At 50.9% G+C, this 14680-nt stretch overlaps 1 protein-coding gene across 10 annotated transcripts in view; it reads left to right on the forward strand.

Moving 5' to 3' along the window:
* Nucleotides 1–13360, forward strand: part of Slc28a1 (solute carrier family 28 member 1) — a 42224-nt gene extending 28864 nt beyond the window's left edge. For all 10 annotated transcript variants that reach the window (XM_023710689.1, XM_023710696.1, XM_023710670.1 and 7 more), the window contains 7 exons: nt 7618–7748; nt 9280–9448; nt 9542–9739; nt 12085–12166; nt 12345–12443; nt 12517–12628; nt 12846–13360. In XM_023710689.1, the coding sequence (XP_023566457.1) occupies nt 7618–7748; nt 9280–9448; nt 9542–9739; nt 12085–12166; nt 12345–12443; nt 12517–12628; nt 12846–12918 (864 nt within the window). In that variant the 3' untranslated portion in view covers nt 12919–13360. The remainder of the gene's footprint in view (nt 1–7617; nt 7749–9279; nt 9449–9541; nt 9740–12084; nt 12167–12344; nt 12444–12516; nt 12629–12845) is intronic.
* The last annotated feature ends 1320 nt before the right edge of the window (nt 13361–14680 follow it).

Genomic DNA, 14680 nt, shown 5'->3' on the forward strand with positions numbered 1-14680 from the left:
AAAGAAAGAAAAGTAAAGTAAAGCGAGCCCAAACCATGATATCCTTGCCTTGTCTACCTTACTGAGTAGCTACCAAACAAGACAGTAGTGATGTCAAGGTAAGGCGTGGCTGAATAGAGCTAATATTTCTTATCTCTAGTTTTCAAAATTGATTATTTTCTGTCTAAGTCTTACTTTTGGGGAAACAATACTCATGGCAAGCAGAGTGGGGTCTTCAAATGTGTCTCCTACAAAATGCCTAACAATGCTTTGCATTAACAGCTAGGCATGACGGTGCCTATCTGTAATCCCAGCACTCCGGAAGCTGAGGCAGAAGGATCCCAAATTCAAGCCCTATCTAAGCAATTTAGCCATTTATAAAGGGCTGGGATGTAGCTCAGTGTAAAGGCCCTGAGTTCAATCCCCAATCAAGATTTCATTTGTAAAATACCTTGTACCTATTTGTGACTTCATATTCAAATGTTCCAAAGTATTTTCCCCTTAACTATCAAAGATATTCTTGGGTTATTGTAGAAGTAAATAAAGTTTTTAAAGATCTCTTTTCCTTCCTGGATACGGTGTACCTTTATTCCCAACTAGAGGAGGATTCCTTATGTCCAGGAATTTGAGGCCAACATAAGCAATGTAGCAAGGGGATGAGACTTTGTCTAAGAAAAAAAATAGTCCCATGAGTGATTATTTTTGGTAGCTTAGAACAAAGTTTCTCCAAGCGTGGTTCAAGGTCAAGCATCACCATCACCTAAGAACTTGTTAGAAATGCATTTTTTTTTTTAACCCAGAGCCTTCTCACTGACCTACATCCACAGCCATTTTTTATTTTCAGATAAATTCTTGCTAAGTTGCCCAAGTTGGGCTTGAACTTCGGATCCTCTTGCCTCAGCCTCCAAGTACCAAGATTACAGTGATGTCTTCCCATGCCTAGCTAGAAATGCAAATTCTTGGGCCCACTGCAGGGTGAGCCTGGGACACTATACTCTATCTACCTTCCCAGAGATTCTGAGGCTAAGCTCAGTTGGAGACCTACTGGCTTACAGTGTGTCACTCCAGGTCTTTCTGTGTGACAGGCACTTAAGTATCTTAAATGCCCTTCCTCCTCCATCTCCTCCTCCTGCTTTTTTCTTTGTAGTATTCTAAGCCAACACAGAACAGTATAAAGGCGCAGGTTGAAGTGCTAATAAAAATGAAAAACCTTCTATCTTGTCAAATTATGACAGTGAGGCTTTACAATTTCTTGAGTGTATAATGGTGTGAAATCACTTGTGAACATGTCGATGGGGGTGTGAAATCAACACACAGTAGAATCATGCTCTGAGCTTGGGAGATCTCTCCCTGTGTGGGCTGGCCGCAGGCAGCGTGATACCGGTTCTTGGTGCTGCAGCCCCCAGGTCAGCCCACGATCTTGAGGGACCGCAGTGGTCTGTGTGCTAGGCATTCGGTAGTTTCGGTGTGTTCAGTGTGTTTTGACTTATGATATTTTGTATGTGTTAAGTTTATCAGGATGTAACACAACCACAGGTCGGGGAGCATCTATGTTTTAAAATTATTGATCCAGAGAAAATAGTTAATAAGTTATTAAAAAATACTCAAGTTCATTGATGTTCAAAATAATTAAACAGCAGTAACTTATGTGTGCTTGACATGATGGGACCACGTCGCACACCTGTCAATGGCAAGGCTCTGGGCTGCACACCCGCCTTGGCAGGGGTACAGTTTGTGGAGATTATCTGTGGAATACTCCTCCTTCCCTCTGATCCAGCCTGCGGCGGTCTTGTCCAGGTTCTTGATGTCCCAAACAATGAATGGAGCAGAACATCCAAGAGTCACCCAGCAAGATCAAGATGAATAGAGCCCCCAGGGGCTTGGTGCTGGGGGTTTTAAGCCTGAGCACTTAGGATAGGATTCAGCGTTTGGTCTGCCCCCACCCCCCAACCTCAGGATCGAACTTGGGACCTTGAGCTTGCCAGGCAGGTGCTTATGCCACTGAGCTATCTCCCTGGCCCAAGGGTTTGGTCTGAAGTGTGACTCCTGCCAATGAGTCGCTTGGCTTAGCCCTCCCATGGTGGGTAGAATTTTTGACCTTTAGAGGAACTGCCATGGCAATCAAAGCTAAGGAGGGTGTCAACCATCACAGTCAGTGACAAGGTTCTCAGCTTAGAGTTGGGTCAGCCAAGGCTTGCAGAAGCTAATTTATGTAGTTACCTTTCCATTGTATTTAGATATGGGCTGTGGGCCCCTGGACTAATGTTTAACTCGGAAGGTGGATCTAGTCTCAAAAAGTGGGCCCCAGAACCAGCCAGTCTTCCATTCTTTCTCTGGGCTTTTCTTTAGATACCTCCTGTGCCTCACAATGTTCAAAGCATGCAAAATTTCAACATTGTTTGTAATAGCAAATAAACTGGAAACAATCCATGAGTCTCACACGGAGGGGGAAAGGGAGGAAGCTCAGCCTGCGGGGCACTGCTGCTCAGCCCCCAAGGCAGGGACCTTGGCCTGCCTTTGCCTGTCCTGGGGCTCTGAATGCCACATGTGTGAAAGTGGGGGAACGGAGGGTGGCCTATACTGTCCCCTTCTTGGAGCCCAAATGCTACCTGTCTCATCTCTGTCCTTCAGGGTGGCTGAGGACAAGCCAGCCTGCCTGTGGTCCTTCATCCACTCAGACACTGCACTGCACTAGTGAGCCCAGCACCACATCCCCACAGGAACCTGGGCAGAGCTGGTGGCTCTGGCTGGCCTTGACCTTCATTCTCCTGTTCAGCCTCCCCAGTGACTGGGGTTGCGGCACGTGCCACCATCCCCAGCTTTGCTTGACATTCAGAAGCCCCAGCACTCTGTGGCTTTGTCTTCCAGCCTGACCCCCTCCACTCTTACGTAAGATCCTGCATGCAGCCCAGTGCCTGGTTTCTACCTCGTTTCACTGAGACCCAAGAAGGGCTTATCAGGTTCCCCCCATGTCTACCCCATTGATGGAATAGATTTGATATTTCACAAACGAAATCCCAAAACTTTGTTCCTGCAACATTTTTCACAGTCAGTATTGGGGGAGGACCTGCCGTAGTATATGCTGGGCATCAGGCCTTTAACTGTTTGGCCCTTGCTCAAGGCCTCCCAGCCAGGGGTAGGAACATCCCTGGTCATTGCTCGGAACTTTCGAACTGGTGCTCCTGGACCCACAATGGGGCCCCACCCGGATAAACCCACCAGAGGGTGAAAAAGCATGGGATTGGCCTCACCTGCCCAGCATTATGGCTTAGCCAAGCAATAGTACATCCTAGCATATCAAGCTATTTCTCCAGGACTGGACTGATCATGTAGCTGCCCAGGAGCTGCAGCTTTCTGTTGCCCCCAGTGTGGCAAAAATATTGTAGTGCAGATGTCAAGACTGAGAAAGAGCCAGTTTGGCACACACCTATAATCCCGGCACTCTGGGAGGCTGAGGCAGGAGGAGCACAAGTTGGAGCTTGGCCTGGACATGTTGCTGACTTATTGTGACCCTGTCTCAAAAAAACAAAACAAAAAAACCCACCAAATTTTAAAAGGCTGGGGTAGCTCGGTGCAAAGGGCCTGTGTTCAATGCCCAGTACCACCAAAACAATCAACAAGCAAACAAAAACCAAAGCACAGTTCCTACTGAGTGCTGATCACTGACACACAATCTTGAAGCCAGAAATCACTGTCAGCAACCGTCTGTGCTGGAAGAACTCTCTCTCCTCCACACAATCTGATTTAAAAACTCAGCCCCTCCCTTCCCTTCCTCAGGCCAGTGTGTCCAGGCATGACCCTGGACAGCCCTGTGCCCGGACTGGCAGTGCCAGATTCCTACTTCCCTTCCAGTGCTGGGCTGCGGTGGCCCCAGCTGCACCCTGCGGCTCCTTCCTGCCCTGCCCTGCCCTCCCGCCGCTGGCCCCAGACAGCTCTCTTCTTCCCCCTGCTGTCACTGTGCTGCCACTGCCCCTCTTTCCTGGACCCCTCTTTACAGCACCCCTGGCTCCTGAGCTCTGCCCTGTACCCCAAGTTCTGTGAGGCAGAGCATCCAGCTCCCGGGTGCTGGGGACCCTCCATTCCCTTCATGGCCCCACTTCCAGCCCCCTTGGCCTGTACCTCATGGATTGCTGCCCTCCAGGCTTCTCTAGAGGGTGCCCCCTAGGGGCCACTGGTTATAGGAGTTCCTGAGCCCCGGAATATGGCCAGCCTGATAAGATGCAGCGTGAAATTCAGCACAGAAAAACAATTAAGATAGTCTATGACTATAAAGTTCATATTGATTCCATTTATGGAAAGGAAAAAATTGTATCGGGTTAATTAAAATAACATGGTTAAGATTGACGTTCAGGGCCAGGGAGATAGCTCCCTGGCATAAGTGCTGGCCTGACAGGCGCAAAGTCCTGAGTTTGAGCCCCAGTTCTGCAATAAATAAATAAATAAAATTCTAAGTTTATCTGCTTCTTCCTAAAGTGGCTACTGGAAAATGTATAACTAAAGCCAGGGTTCCCATTCCACCTGCGCTGGGTGGTGGCAGCAGGGGCGGAGGCCTTCCCGGCTCTGCAGCCCCAGAGGCCACTTGGCTGAACCGCTGCACTGCACTGAAGCCTCACGAGTGGGTACCGCTCTCCCTGCTCACCCTGGCCCTGGGTTCTCTGCTCTGGCTCAGTTCTAACAGCCCAGGTAGGTGACATCGGGGAGTTGCCCACTCACGTTCCCCTGTGACACCTGCTGCTCTGTTTCCATATCTGTAAAATGGGCATCTCATAGCCATGTAGGAGGCAGAGGCAGAAGACACTTAGAATGGCTCAGGATTGGAGGGGTGGCCATCCTCTTTCTGACATCTGCGGGTCGGAAGTGTGTCTTGCAGCTGCCCCCTTTGTGATCATTTGGGCTTATTTCTTTTCTTAGTAAAGGTCCTTTTGAAACTTTCAGCAGAAGGTGCCTGTTCATGGTCTCTTTCTGCCTGGGGTGAGAGTGAGAAGCGGCTCAGGTGGCCGGAGAGGCCTGGGTGTTGGGTAGCAGGCTTTCTTTCCTTCCTGGGGGTTTGGCAGCAGAGGTGGGCTGTGCCTGCCCTGCAGCCTGTCCAGCAGTGGCTGACCTGAGTGGCCTTTCCCATGCAGAGCCAGAAGCAAGCACTTGGCATCTGGGTCCTGGCCACAGCTGTCCCCAGGAGGACTGCACCCAGGGCTGTGATGCCACACCCCTGCTGTGACTCAGGCCTGTGAGCCAGGTGTAATCGCCAAGCTAGAGGAGGCAGCAAGGTCCTGGCAGGGACTGCAAGAAGCCCAAGACCCAAGTGTGGCGTTGTCCCCTGGCAGCTGGGCAGTGAGGGGGGCAACGAGGCCCAAGGCCTGGCCCAGAAAGTCTAGGGAGGGTGTGGCTGGGTGTGCTTCCTCCCACCAGGAGCACAGTCCTAGACCTCAACACATTTTTTTTTTGTTTTGTTTAATTTTTTAAAAGTACTTGAAAAGAAATGGGAATTTTAGTCCAAAGGAATATTCAGTAGGCCTGTAACCTAAATTTCTTGCTGTCATTGATAAGACAATAACCTACTTTTGCTGGGCGTCACTGAATATGCTCAGCAAATGACATTCTGGGTTTGAAAATAAGAAGAAACAAAAGACAAGGTCTCAGGTGGTTGTGTTGCCCTCCTGGCACTTCCTGTCACCATCATGGGCACTGCCCCCACCTTCTGTCCCCAGCCTGCACACACGTCTGGTACTCACTCCAATCTTTCCTTTTTATTTAAATTTTAAAGAAATTTGTCCTTGCTTATTACAGACCTCAAGGAGCCTGTTCTGCTTTTCAGTTTGTAAACATGATGTAGATCATGGTAAGCTTTTGCAAGATATCAAAAAGCAGAAAGAAGAGAAAATTACCCCAGCCATGGTGGTCAGGGCCAGCCAGTTTGTAGGGACAAAAAGAGTACTGAATGCTTGCTTTTTATTTATTTATTTATTTGTGTGTGTGTGTGTGTGTGTGTGGCCCGTTCAGCCCACCAGGGGGCGGGGCTGGCTGGCACGTGGTGCTGGGGGATTGAACCGCGGTCCCTGTGCTTTGCTAAGCTTGTTCTAAGTAGGTGCTTTAGACCACTGAGCCATCTCACCAGCCCTTTTTTTTTTTTTTTTTTTTTTTAATTTTGTTTTTGTTTGGGTTTTGGATTTTGGGTTTTGAGTTTCGGGTCCCGGGAATTAACTTGGGACCTCACACTTTCAGTGGACGCTTGTCTCGCAGCACCCTGACAATGTGTGGCCACCTTCCCCCATGATAGGTTTGAGTTGAGACTCATTTCACCATTCGGTAAATAACACAGTGGTAGAGAAAGAAAAAGGGGTCTTGTCACCAGGTGAGCCACACATGTATCATTCCAGGATTCCGGGAGGCTGAGGCAGGAGGATCACCAGTTTGAGCCCAGACTGGGCAATCTAGTGACTTAGTGAGACCCTGTCTCAAGATAAAAAAAAAATTTTAAAAATATTAAAAAGGGGTAGGAGGCTGGGGATGTAGATCGGGGTGAAGGTCCTGGATTCAGTGCCCAGTCACACCCACACACCCACACCCACACCCGTGCATACACACACACCCCTATTTCTGTGGAAGAGAGCAGAAAGACAATTCAAGAAGGAGTCCCGTCGAAGGTTATCTCCTGTGCTAGCGCACATACTGCACCCAGGCCAACTGGGGCTGCTGCTTTGGCCTAGCCCAGCTGCGAAGGTCCAGGGCTTTACCCTCAGCTCCGGGGGACCCTCACCTTTTTGAGCTGAGTGGCCAAAAAGACAGCCTAACAGGAAAGGAGCCCCCCTTGAACTCCACACCAAAAGATGAGTTTTTATTCCTTCTCTTCCTTCATTTCAGGCCGAGCTGGGTTCAGTCACTTGGGGGCTCCATTTTCATGCTGTAAAAAGTGGGAAAAACAATATATGCCCTGCTAAGTTACAAAACTGCAGGGGACAAATAACTCCACCCCCTTGAGGCCACTCACGCAAGCCTCCCCACACAAAAGGAAACAGTATCCAGGAGGGTGGCTGCAAGCATGGCAGCGCCGCCCATGACCCTTTCTCTTATTTTTTAAAAATTTTATTTAAATGATAAAATAAGATTTCAAAACAAGATAATAGGAAAGTAACAATGATTAATACACTGCATATAGTTATCTTTTTATTTTTTATTTATTTATTTTTTTTTGCAGAACCAGGGATTGAACTCAGGTCCTTGAGCTTGCCAAGGAAGCATTTATTCTACGGGTCATCTCCCCTGCCCCTGCATATTGTTATCTTTAAACTGGTTGCTCAGTGTGCAAGACATAGTTAATTGTCTAAACAATATTAGCACAGACCTTTCTTTTCAATGAATTAAGATAAATTAATAGTTTAAGTATCTTAACTGTCCTATCTATCTATCTATCTATCTATCTATCTATCTATCTATCTATCTATCTTCTATCTATCTATCTTTTCCTTGTTTTCTCCTTTCCCTCATCCCAGTTGTTCTTTCCTCTTTTCGGATCTTATTTGCCCTTTCGGCTTCTCACACTGGGGAGACTGCGATGTTGCTTACACACGCGAGTGCCTTTGCTTCCCTCCTGGGCGTGGTCTGGAGTCGCACCCGTCCTGACCCTCTCTCTCCCTCCCGCAGGTCGACGCCAGCTCGCTGATCGCGGCGTCCGTGATGGCCGCGCCGGGGGCCTTGGCCCTGTCCAAGCTGGTCTACCCCGAGGTGGAGGAGACCAGGGTCGGCAGCGGGGAAGGAGTGAGGCTGAGCTACGGGTGAGGGCTACGGCCTTCGTCCTGCCCAGCCTGGGTTCCCTTTGGTCACTGTCCTGGTTGCAGCGGGGTGTTCGTTTTTTTTTTTTTTTTTTTTTTTTTTTTTTACAAGAACACAGGCTTCAGTTCTCACCTGTTAATTTTCATCCCTGAGAAGCGGGTGGACAGAGGCTGGCTGAGGCACAGGGAATCACCAGTTACAGTGTGACTGTCCAGGGTGATGGCCAGAGGCTCTAGGTCCCTTCTCTGAACTTCTGCTATCTGACCACCAGGTGGCACCCGCACATTGCCTAACCTGTCTTCACCAGCCCTAGGGTAACATTACCACCTTCAAAATGCTGAAAAGAGCCAGGCATAGTGGCACTCACCTATAATCCCAGCATTGTGGAGGCTGAGACAGGAGGATCTCAAGTTTCAGTCCAACCTGAGCATCTTAGTGAGACCCTATCTCAAAGTAAGAAAAAAAAAAAAAAGAGCTGTAGATATTGTTCAGTATAAAGGCCCTAGGTTCAATGCCAATTGGTCAATTGCTGAGAAGCCTTCACTATGAACCAGTGTGCTTGGTGTCACAAAGAGTAACCCTATTCTCCTGGCTCTGAGAGCAGTGTTGTCCTATGGAAATGAGATTCTGAAGCATGTCGTTGTCCAGTCTGTATCTTTAAAAAAAGAAAATGAGTGGTTCCAGTAAGATGTTTTACTTAACCTAATATATCAAAATATTGTCATTCCATTGTGTAATCAAAATGAAAAAGGTTACTGAGATACCTCACAGCTCTTTCTAACTTGCACTGATCTTCCAAATTTCTTCTTTAGAGGGGCTGGGAGATAGCTCAGTAGAATAAGCACTTGCCTGGCAAGAGCAAGGGCCTAAGTTCAATCCCCGGTTCCACCAAAAAACCCAAAAACATAAAAACAAATTTCTTCTTTAGGCCAGGCTTGGTGGCACATGCCTGTCATCCCAGCACTTGGGAGACTGAGGCAGGAGGATTGCCATAAGTTGAGGCCAGCCTAAACTACATAGCAAGATCCTATCTCAAATCACAAAGCAAAGCCCAAAATCTCCTCTACATTTTGCACCAGCAACACAACCCAAACCTCCTTGGAACAGCCTCCTTCTCAGTGGGCAAGAGCCACATGTGGCTAAGGGCTTCCACCCCTGTGGGGCTGGAGATCACCATGTATATGTGTGTCGGGGGAGACTGAACCCAGGATCTTCACACTGAGCTACATCTTCAGTTCTTTTTTATTTACTTTGAGACAGAGTCAAAGTTTCCCAAGCTGGGCTCAAACTTGTGATCCTCCTGCCTCAGCCTCCCAGAGTGCCAGGGTTATAGGTAAGCACCACTACATCTGGCAGGAGAGCTAGTCTCATCCCAGTGTTCCAACTCGATCCCTTCTCTCTTCGGATCTCAGGAGTGACAGGGTCACTCTGATTCTGAGCTGCTCTGACTAGGGTTCCTCTTGGAAACCCTCTGATGGGGACCTTGCTGTGTGGGGGCATGCCAGTGATGGCGGCTCTCAATCCTCCCCACAGAGATGCTCAGAACCTTGTAGAAGCCCTCAGCAGTGGAGCCACTACCTCAGTTAAGGTTGTTGCCAACATCGCTGCCAACCTGATCGCGTTCCTGGCTGTGCTGGCCTTCATCAATGCAGCATTGTCCTGGCTGGGTTCCCTGGTGGATGTCCCAGGGCTCAGCTTCCAGGTATGGCTCTCAGGGAGGTGGTCCCAGGCCAGGGCAGGCTGGAGACCCAGCAAGTACCCACTGCAGCGCTGGCCCTCCTTCCCTGTGTCCTAGCTCATCTGCTCCTATGTCCTGCGGCCAGTGGCCTTCTTGTTGGGTGTTCCCTGGGAGGACTGCCCGATAGTGGCCGAGCTGCTGGGGACCAAGCTCTTCCTGAACGAGTTTGTGGCCTACCAGGAGCTATCTGAGTACAAGCGGCGGCGCCTGGCTGGGGCTGAGGAGTGGGTCGGAGCCAGGAAGCAGTGGATCTCGGTAAGTGTCACGTCCACTCCCTGAGGCTGGGTGACACAGCTACTCCCGAGGGCCCTGGCAACTGCTCTCCTGGTTCCCTAGGTCCGGCTGGGACGTACTGGTCCAAACTGTATCATCCGGGGACACTAGGCAGCCTTGGGCCCTACTGCACCTCCCTGGGGTTTCTTGCTTGAAATCTCTGGGCTGCAGTCACTGTGGCCTCAGTCCAGCTGCTGCCCCAGCCTCTTGGGGAGGATGTGGGTATAACATGTGCCATAGCACCCCAAGGAGACTGCGAACATCCAGAGATCAAGGGCAAAGGGGCGAGGAGACCTTGGCAGTCTATAGGGCCCCCCATCCCCCTATTTTGTACATACCGATTTGTTTTTCTACACAGATGATCCATGAAATCTTTTTTTTTTGTGATTTCTTCTATTATCTCTATACTCAGAAAGTTATTTTTGGTAAGTATTAATTTCCTAAAACATTGTAAAGAAGTAGTTAAGACGCCGGGCTTGGAAGGCTGACAGAACTGAGTTCAAACTCTTGTCAGCCACGGCCTGCTGTGTGTCATTTGACCACTTGGAGCCTCCACATGACCACTTCCTAGTGCCAACACACTACCTTGTAGCCAGAGCCACTGCTGTCCTGGTTGCTATCACTTTAGGCTGATACCATGTTTTAAATGACCTTGAATTAATTTTATATACAAGATGAGGTATGGATGTGAACTAATTTTTAATTTTTTAAAAAATTGCTCTGTGGGGCTCTTAAAACTTTCTCCTAGGAAATTAAACAGCTGCTCAAGCCAAAATGGGGAGGGGGGGACCACCCTATTTAATCACCTGCTCTAGGCCTGGAAGTTCTTTTATAACTGCCTGGCAGCCAGCTCTGCCCTTCCACATTCCAGCACATGAAGCCCAGAGAGACCCCTGGCCTGCTCAAACTGGGTGTATGCAGGGCAATCAAAACCTAGAGCGAAGGGCTACCCGGTAGTGGCCAAATAGAGCGCCTGCAAGCAGGTGCAGGGGCCAGGGGTTCAATCCCCAGGCCTGCAGTGCTGGTTCTGTCCCCCAGGGCATGCTGAGATGGCAATTGAGACTGAGCGTGGTGGCATGCGCCTGTAATTCCACCTCTTAGGAGGCTGTAAACAGGCAGATCACTATGAGTCTGATGTAGTAGTGAGACCCTGAACACCCTGTAGACCCTTCCCTAAAATACAAAAAAAAAAAAAAAAACCAACCCAAAAACCAAACCTAAGGTGGATGTTTAAATGTGAAAAATATTGCCGTAAAAGACACGTTGCCATGAGCCCCCTCCAGTGCCCCCTTGCTTCAGCTGCACTATCCCATCATTCTTGCCGCTTTCTGCAGCAGCTCTGGAACCCCTCTTTCCTGAGGCTCTTTAGTTGCACTGTCCTGGCTGCTCCAATATCCTGAATGGACTCAAAATGTACTCACTTTGACTCTGAGGCAGAACCAGAGGTCACACGGGGCCACATCCCGAGAGTAAGGTGCCTAAGGACACAGCATGATGTTTTCACAAGTTTGCTTTTCCTGTGGACGGCCTTCAGCAGCAGCTTTCACTGTATTATTTTTTACAACTCCTGAAGACACTCATGAAGAGGATGTCTGGAGCCGCTTGAGCGGGTGGCAAGATGGTGGGCTGAGGGTGCTCAGAGAAGGAGCAGGAGTTGAGGGGCTCAGTGGCAGTGTGTCTTTTGCTGTAATATTTGGGTTTGTGTGTTTCACTGTAATACCTCATTAAAATGTAACCCACGCCTGTAATCCCAGCACTTGGGAGGCTGAGGCAGAAGGATCGCTGTGAGTTCAAGGCCTGCCAGGCCACGTAGTGAGTCCAGGTCAGCCTGAGATAAATAGCGAGACTCTGTCTCAAATATTAATAATTAATAAATATGGAGGTCGGGGAGATGGCACGGTGGAATAAGCACTTCCCTGGCAAGTGCAAGGACCTGAGTTCAATTCCCAATTCCGCCAATAAATGAATGAATGAATGAATGAATGAATGAAACCATTAACCCTGTATCTCCATTCCCCCTGGTGGGTGGGGATGAGCTGGGCAGCAAGTGGGCGGGTGAGCGCCAGCGGGAAACTGGCTGTGTTCCCAGGGCCCAGCACAGGCAAGGCAGGGCTGTCTTTGTCATCCAGCGCAGGGTAATGGGCCAGCGGCAGAGGGCGCTGTGTCCCCGAGAGGTGACTGGAAGCCCACTTAGAGCAGCGAGGGCCAGGGCAGAGGGTCACAGCGGCTCTGGGATCCCTCAAGAGGAGCGGGAGACTGCGGGGAGCTGGGTGGTGTGGGGCCCGGTACCCCCGGGGAGTCCCTCCTCACCACCGCCCTATCCTCAGGTCCGAGCAGAAACCCTTGCGACCTTTGCCCTCTGTGGATTTGCCAACGTCAGCTCCATCGGCATCATGCTGGGCGGCCTGAGTGAGTCCTGTGGGCCTCGGGGCGGAGGGGCCTCCTCTTCCAGGGAGCCTCCGGGCTTGCGCCAGCTCGGCAAGGGGAGCTGGGGGTGATGACACCTGCCCTTGCGCCGCACACAGGAGCCACCTGCAGTGGTCCGAGGCAGCGCATCACTGGCCCTGAGCACTCTTGTCCCTTACAGCCTCCCTGGTCCCCCATCGCAAGAGCGACTTTGCAGGGCTGGTGCTGCGGGCGCTCTGCACCGGGGCCTGCGTGTCCTTTGTCAACGCCTGTGTGGCAGGTGAGGGTGGGCCTGGGGGTCGCCAGGGACAGTTGGCCCCAGCGCACCGCCTACAGCTGCGGTCCCTCCACAGGCATCCTCTATGCACCCAGGGGACCCGAGGCCTCGTGCTGGGGCCTCCTGAACCGCACGCTCAGCAGCAGCAGCTTCGAGGTGTACCAGTGCTGTCGCTGGGCCTTCCAGAGGTGAGGGCTGTGTGGCTGGGAACCGGATGCAGGTAGCAATGTCCTGGCTGCAGCCTAGGTGGAGAGGGCGGAGGAGGAGGAGGTGTGAGGACCCAATCTGGGGCGGAAGGGTGGACCAGAAACCCCAAGCAGCCTTCTGCTCAGGGCTGCACAGTCTGGAGTTTTTCCACCAGCAGAGGTGGCCTGGAGCTTGTACGGTGCTGCTCTGTTCTTTCAGTACCAGCCTGGAGTTCAGCCCAGCGGCGCGGGACAACTGCTGTCGGTTTTACAACCACACGGTCTGTGGCTAGGGCCACTGGGTGTCTGTTCCTCTGCAGAGCAGCTCTCCCTACTTCCCTCTCCGGGCCGCTCCTCAGCAAGTCACAGGGCCAGGGCCACCGCAGGGCCACAACTGGGAAGGACCCTAGCCCTCCCTGCACCCCATTTCCACTTTCTCCAAAAGTAAATTCTCAGGGTCACTCTTCTGTCCTGAGGCTCTGTTCTTCCCTCGTGTCATGGATATCGCCCCTGAGGCCTCCGCCCTTCTGGATGAGTCTCTGCCATGCCTGAGGCCTGGACTCAACAGCTTTGCCCACTGGAGGCTGCTCCTGGAGACCCCTCTTTCCATCTGGAGAGGACCCCTCCTACCCCAGCTCCCAAGCTGGTGTCTGTGGGCCATCATGTATCTGTGTTCAGAGGGCTCTGCAGACGAGGCTTGGAAAAGTGTGGCCCCAATAAAGGTCCATGCTGTTAGGGTTTCCTTTCTTTTCTTTGTTCTGTAGTATTGGGGCTCAAAGCCAGTGCTTATGGCCAGTGCACCACTGAGCTATATCCCCAGCCTAGTTTATTTTTATTTTGGTTTTGTTTTTTGGGGGACAAGATCTTGCTATGTTGTTCAGGCTGGCCTTCAATCTCCTATGTAGTCCAGCAGTGATCCTCCTGCCTCAGCCTCCTGAGTGTTGGGATTACAGGTTGCACCACCACACTCAGCCTTGGTTGCTTTTGCTTTTTACTATAGACTTGTCTGTGCTTGATCTGAGTGTGAATAATATGCTTTCCCATTTTATTTTGCTCTCTTAGTTGAAGGTTTTGTGGGATAGCTTCTGGGAAATGCTGGTCCGTGTTCCAGCTGCCTTACATGACTGTGATACTAGCAGATACTCACAGAGCTCTGTCTTGCTTTGCTATGCTTTCATTCAACCCTCACACCTCAGTCCTCTGAGATCAGCACTGTCATTATTTTGAGGTGAAAAATCCAAGGCCCAAGACAATTAAGAACTTGCCCAAAATGACCCTGCTAGAAAGAGGAAGAGGCAGGATTTGAACTCAGGGCACCTAGTTCCAGTCTGTGGTTTTTTCCTTCTGCAGGGGGCCATGAGTGTGGGAGGTGACTGGCCTTCTCTCCCCAGCCCTCCTCCCCCTTTCTGTTCCTAGAGTTTTCCCAGCTTGCCTTCTAGGTCTCCCCAAAAGTGCTGCTCCTGTCCTGCAGCTCTGGCCGAGGTGACATCTGTGCACCCTATCTCTGTGGGCCCCAGGTACCTGCATCTTGAGCCTACTTCTCACCTCTGACTTCTTTACCATGCAGAGGGAACCCAGGGCCCGGGTGGCAGCAGGTCCCCCTTCCACTCTACTTGGCCTCAGCTCTGCAAGGTGGAGGCTTGGCCTGACTCACACACTGGATCGGGCCTATGCCCTGTACCCTACTTCCTTACCTTGGACATCCAGAGCCTCCTGGCCCTTCTCTGACTGTCTATTGACCTTGGTGCTGGGCCAGGAGAGTCTACGGACATTCTGCCCTGCCCTGGGCTCCCTGCCCACTCCTTGTGTGAAAGACTTGAGGCCCTGAGCTCAGAGCTTAGGGAGTGTTGGGTTCCCCACAGTACCTAGGGCAGTGCTTGACCCGTGAAAGGGGCCAACTGTCTGCGGAACTGACTGCAGCAGCTCTCGGAGGCTCCAGCGTGCAGCCCTCACCTGTGTGCACAGATTGCAGTTCTGACCTGGAAGACAGGCAGAGTTAAGGGCGACTTAGTCCCAGCACCACAGATTTCCCCTCTTCACACCCACCCCACTCCT

The sequence above is a fragment of the Octodon degus genome, unplaced genomic scaffold (genome assembly GCF_000260255.1).
Source record: "Octodon degus isolate 3935 unplaced genomic scaffold, OctDeg1.0 scaffold00002, whole genome shotgun sequence".
Taxonomy (NCBI): Eukaryota; Metazoa; Chordata; class Mammalia; order Rodentia; family Octodontidae; genus Octodon; species Octodon degus.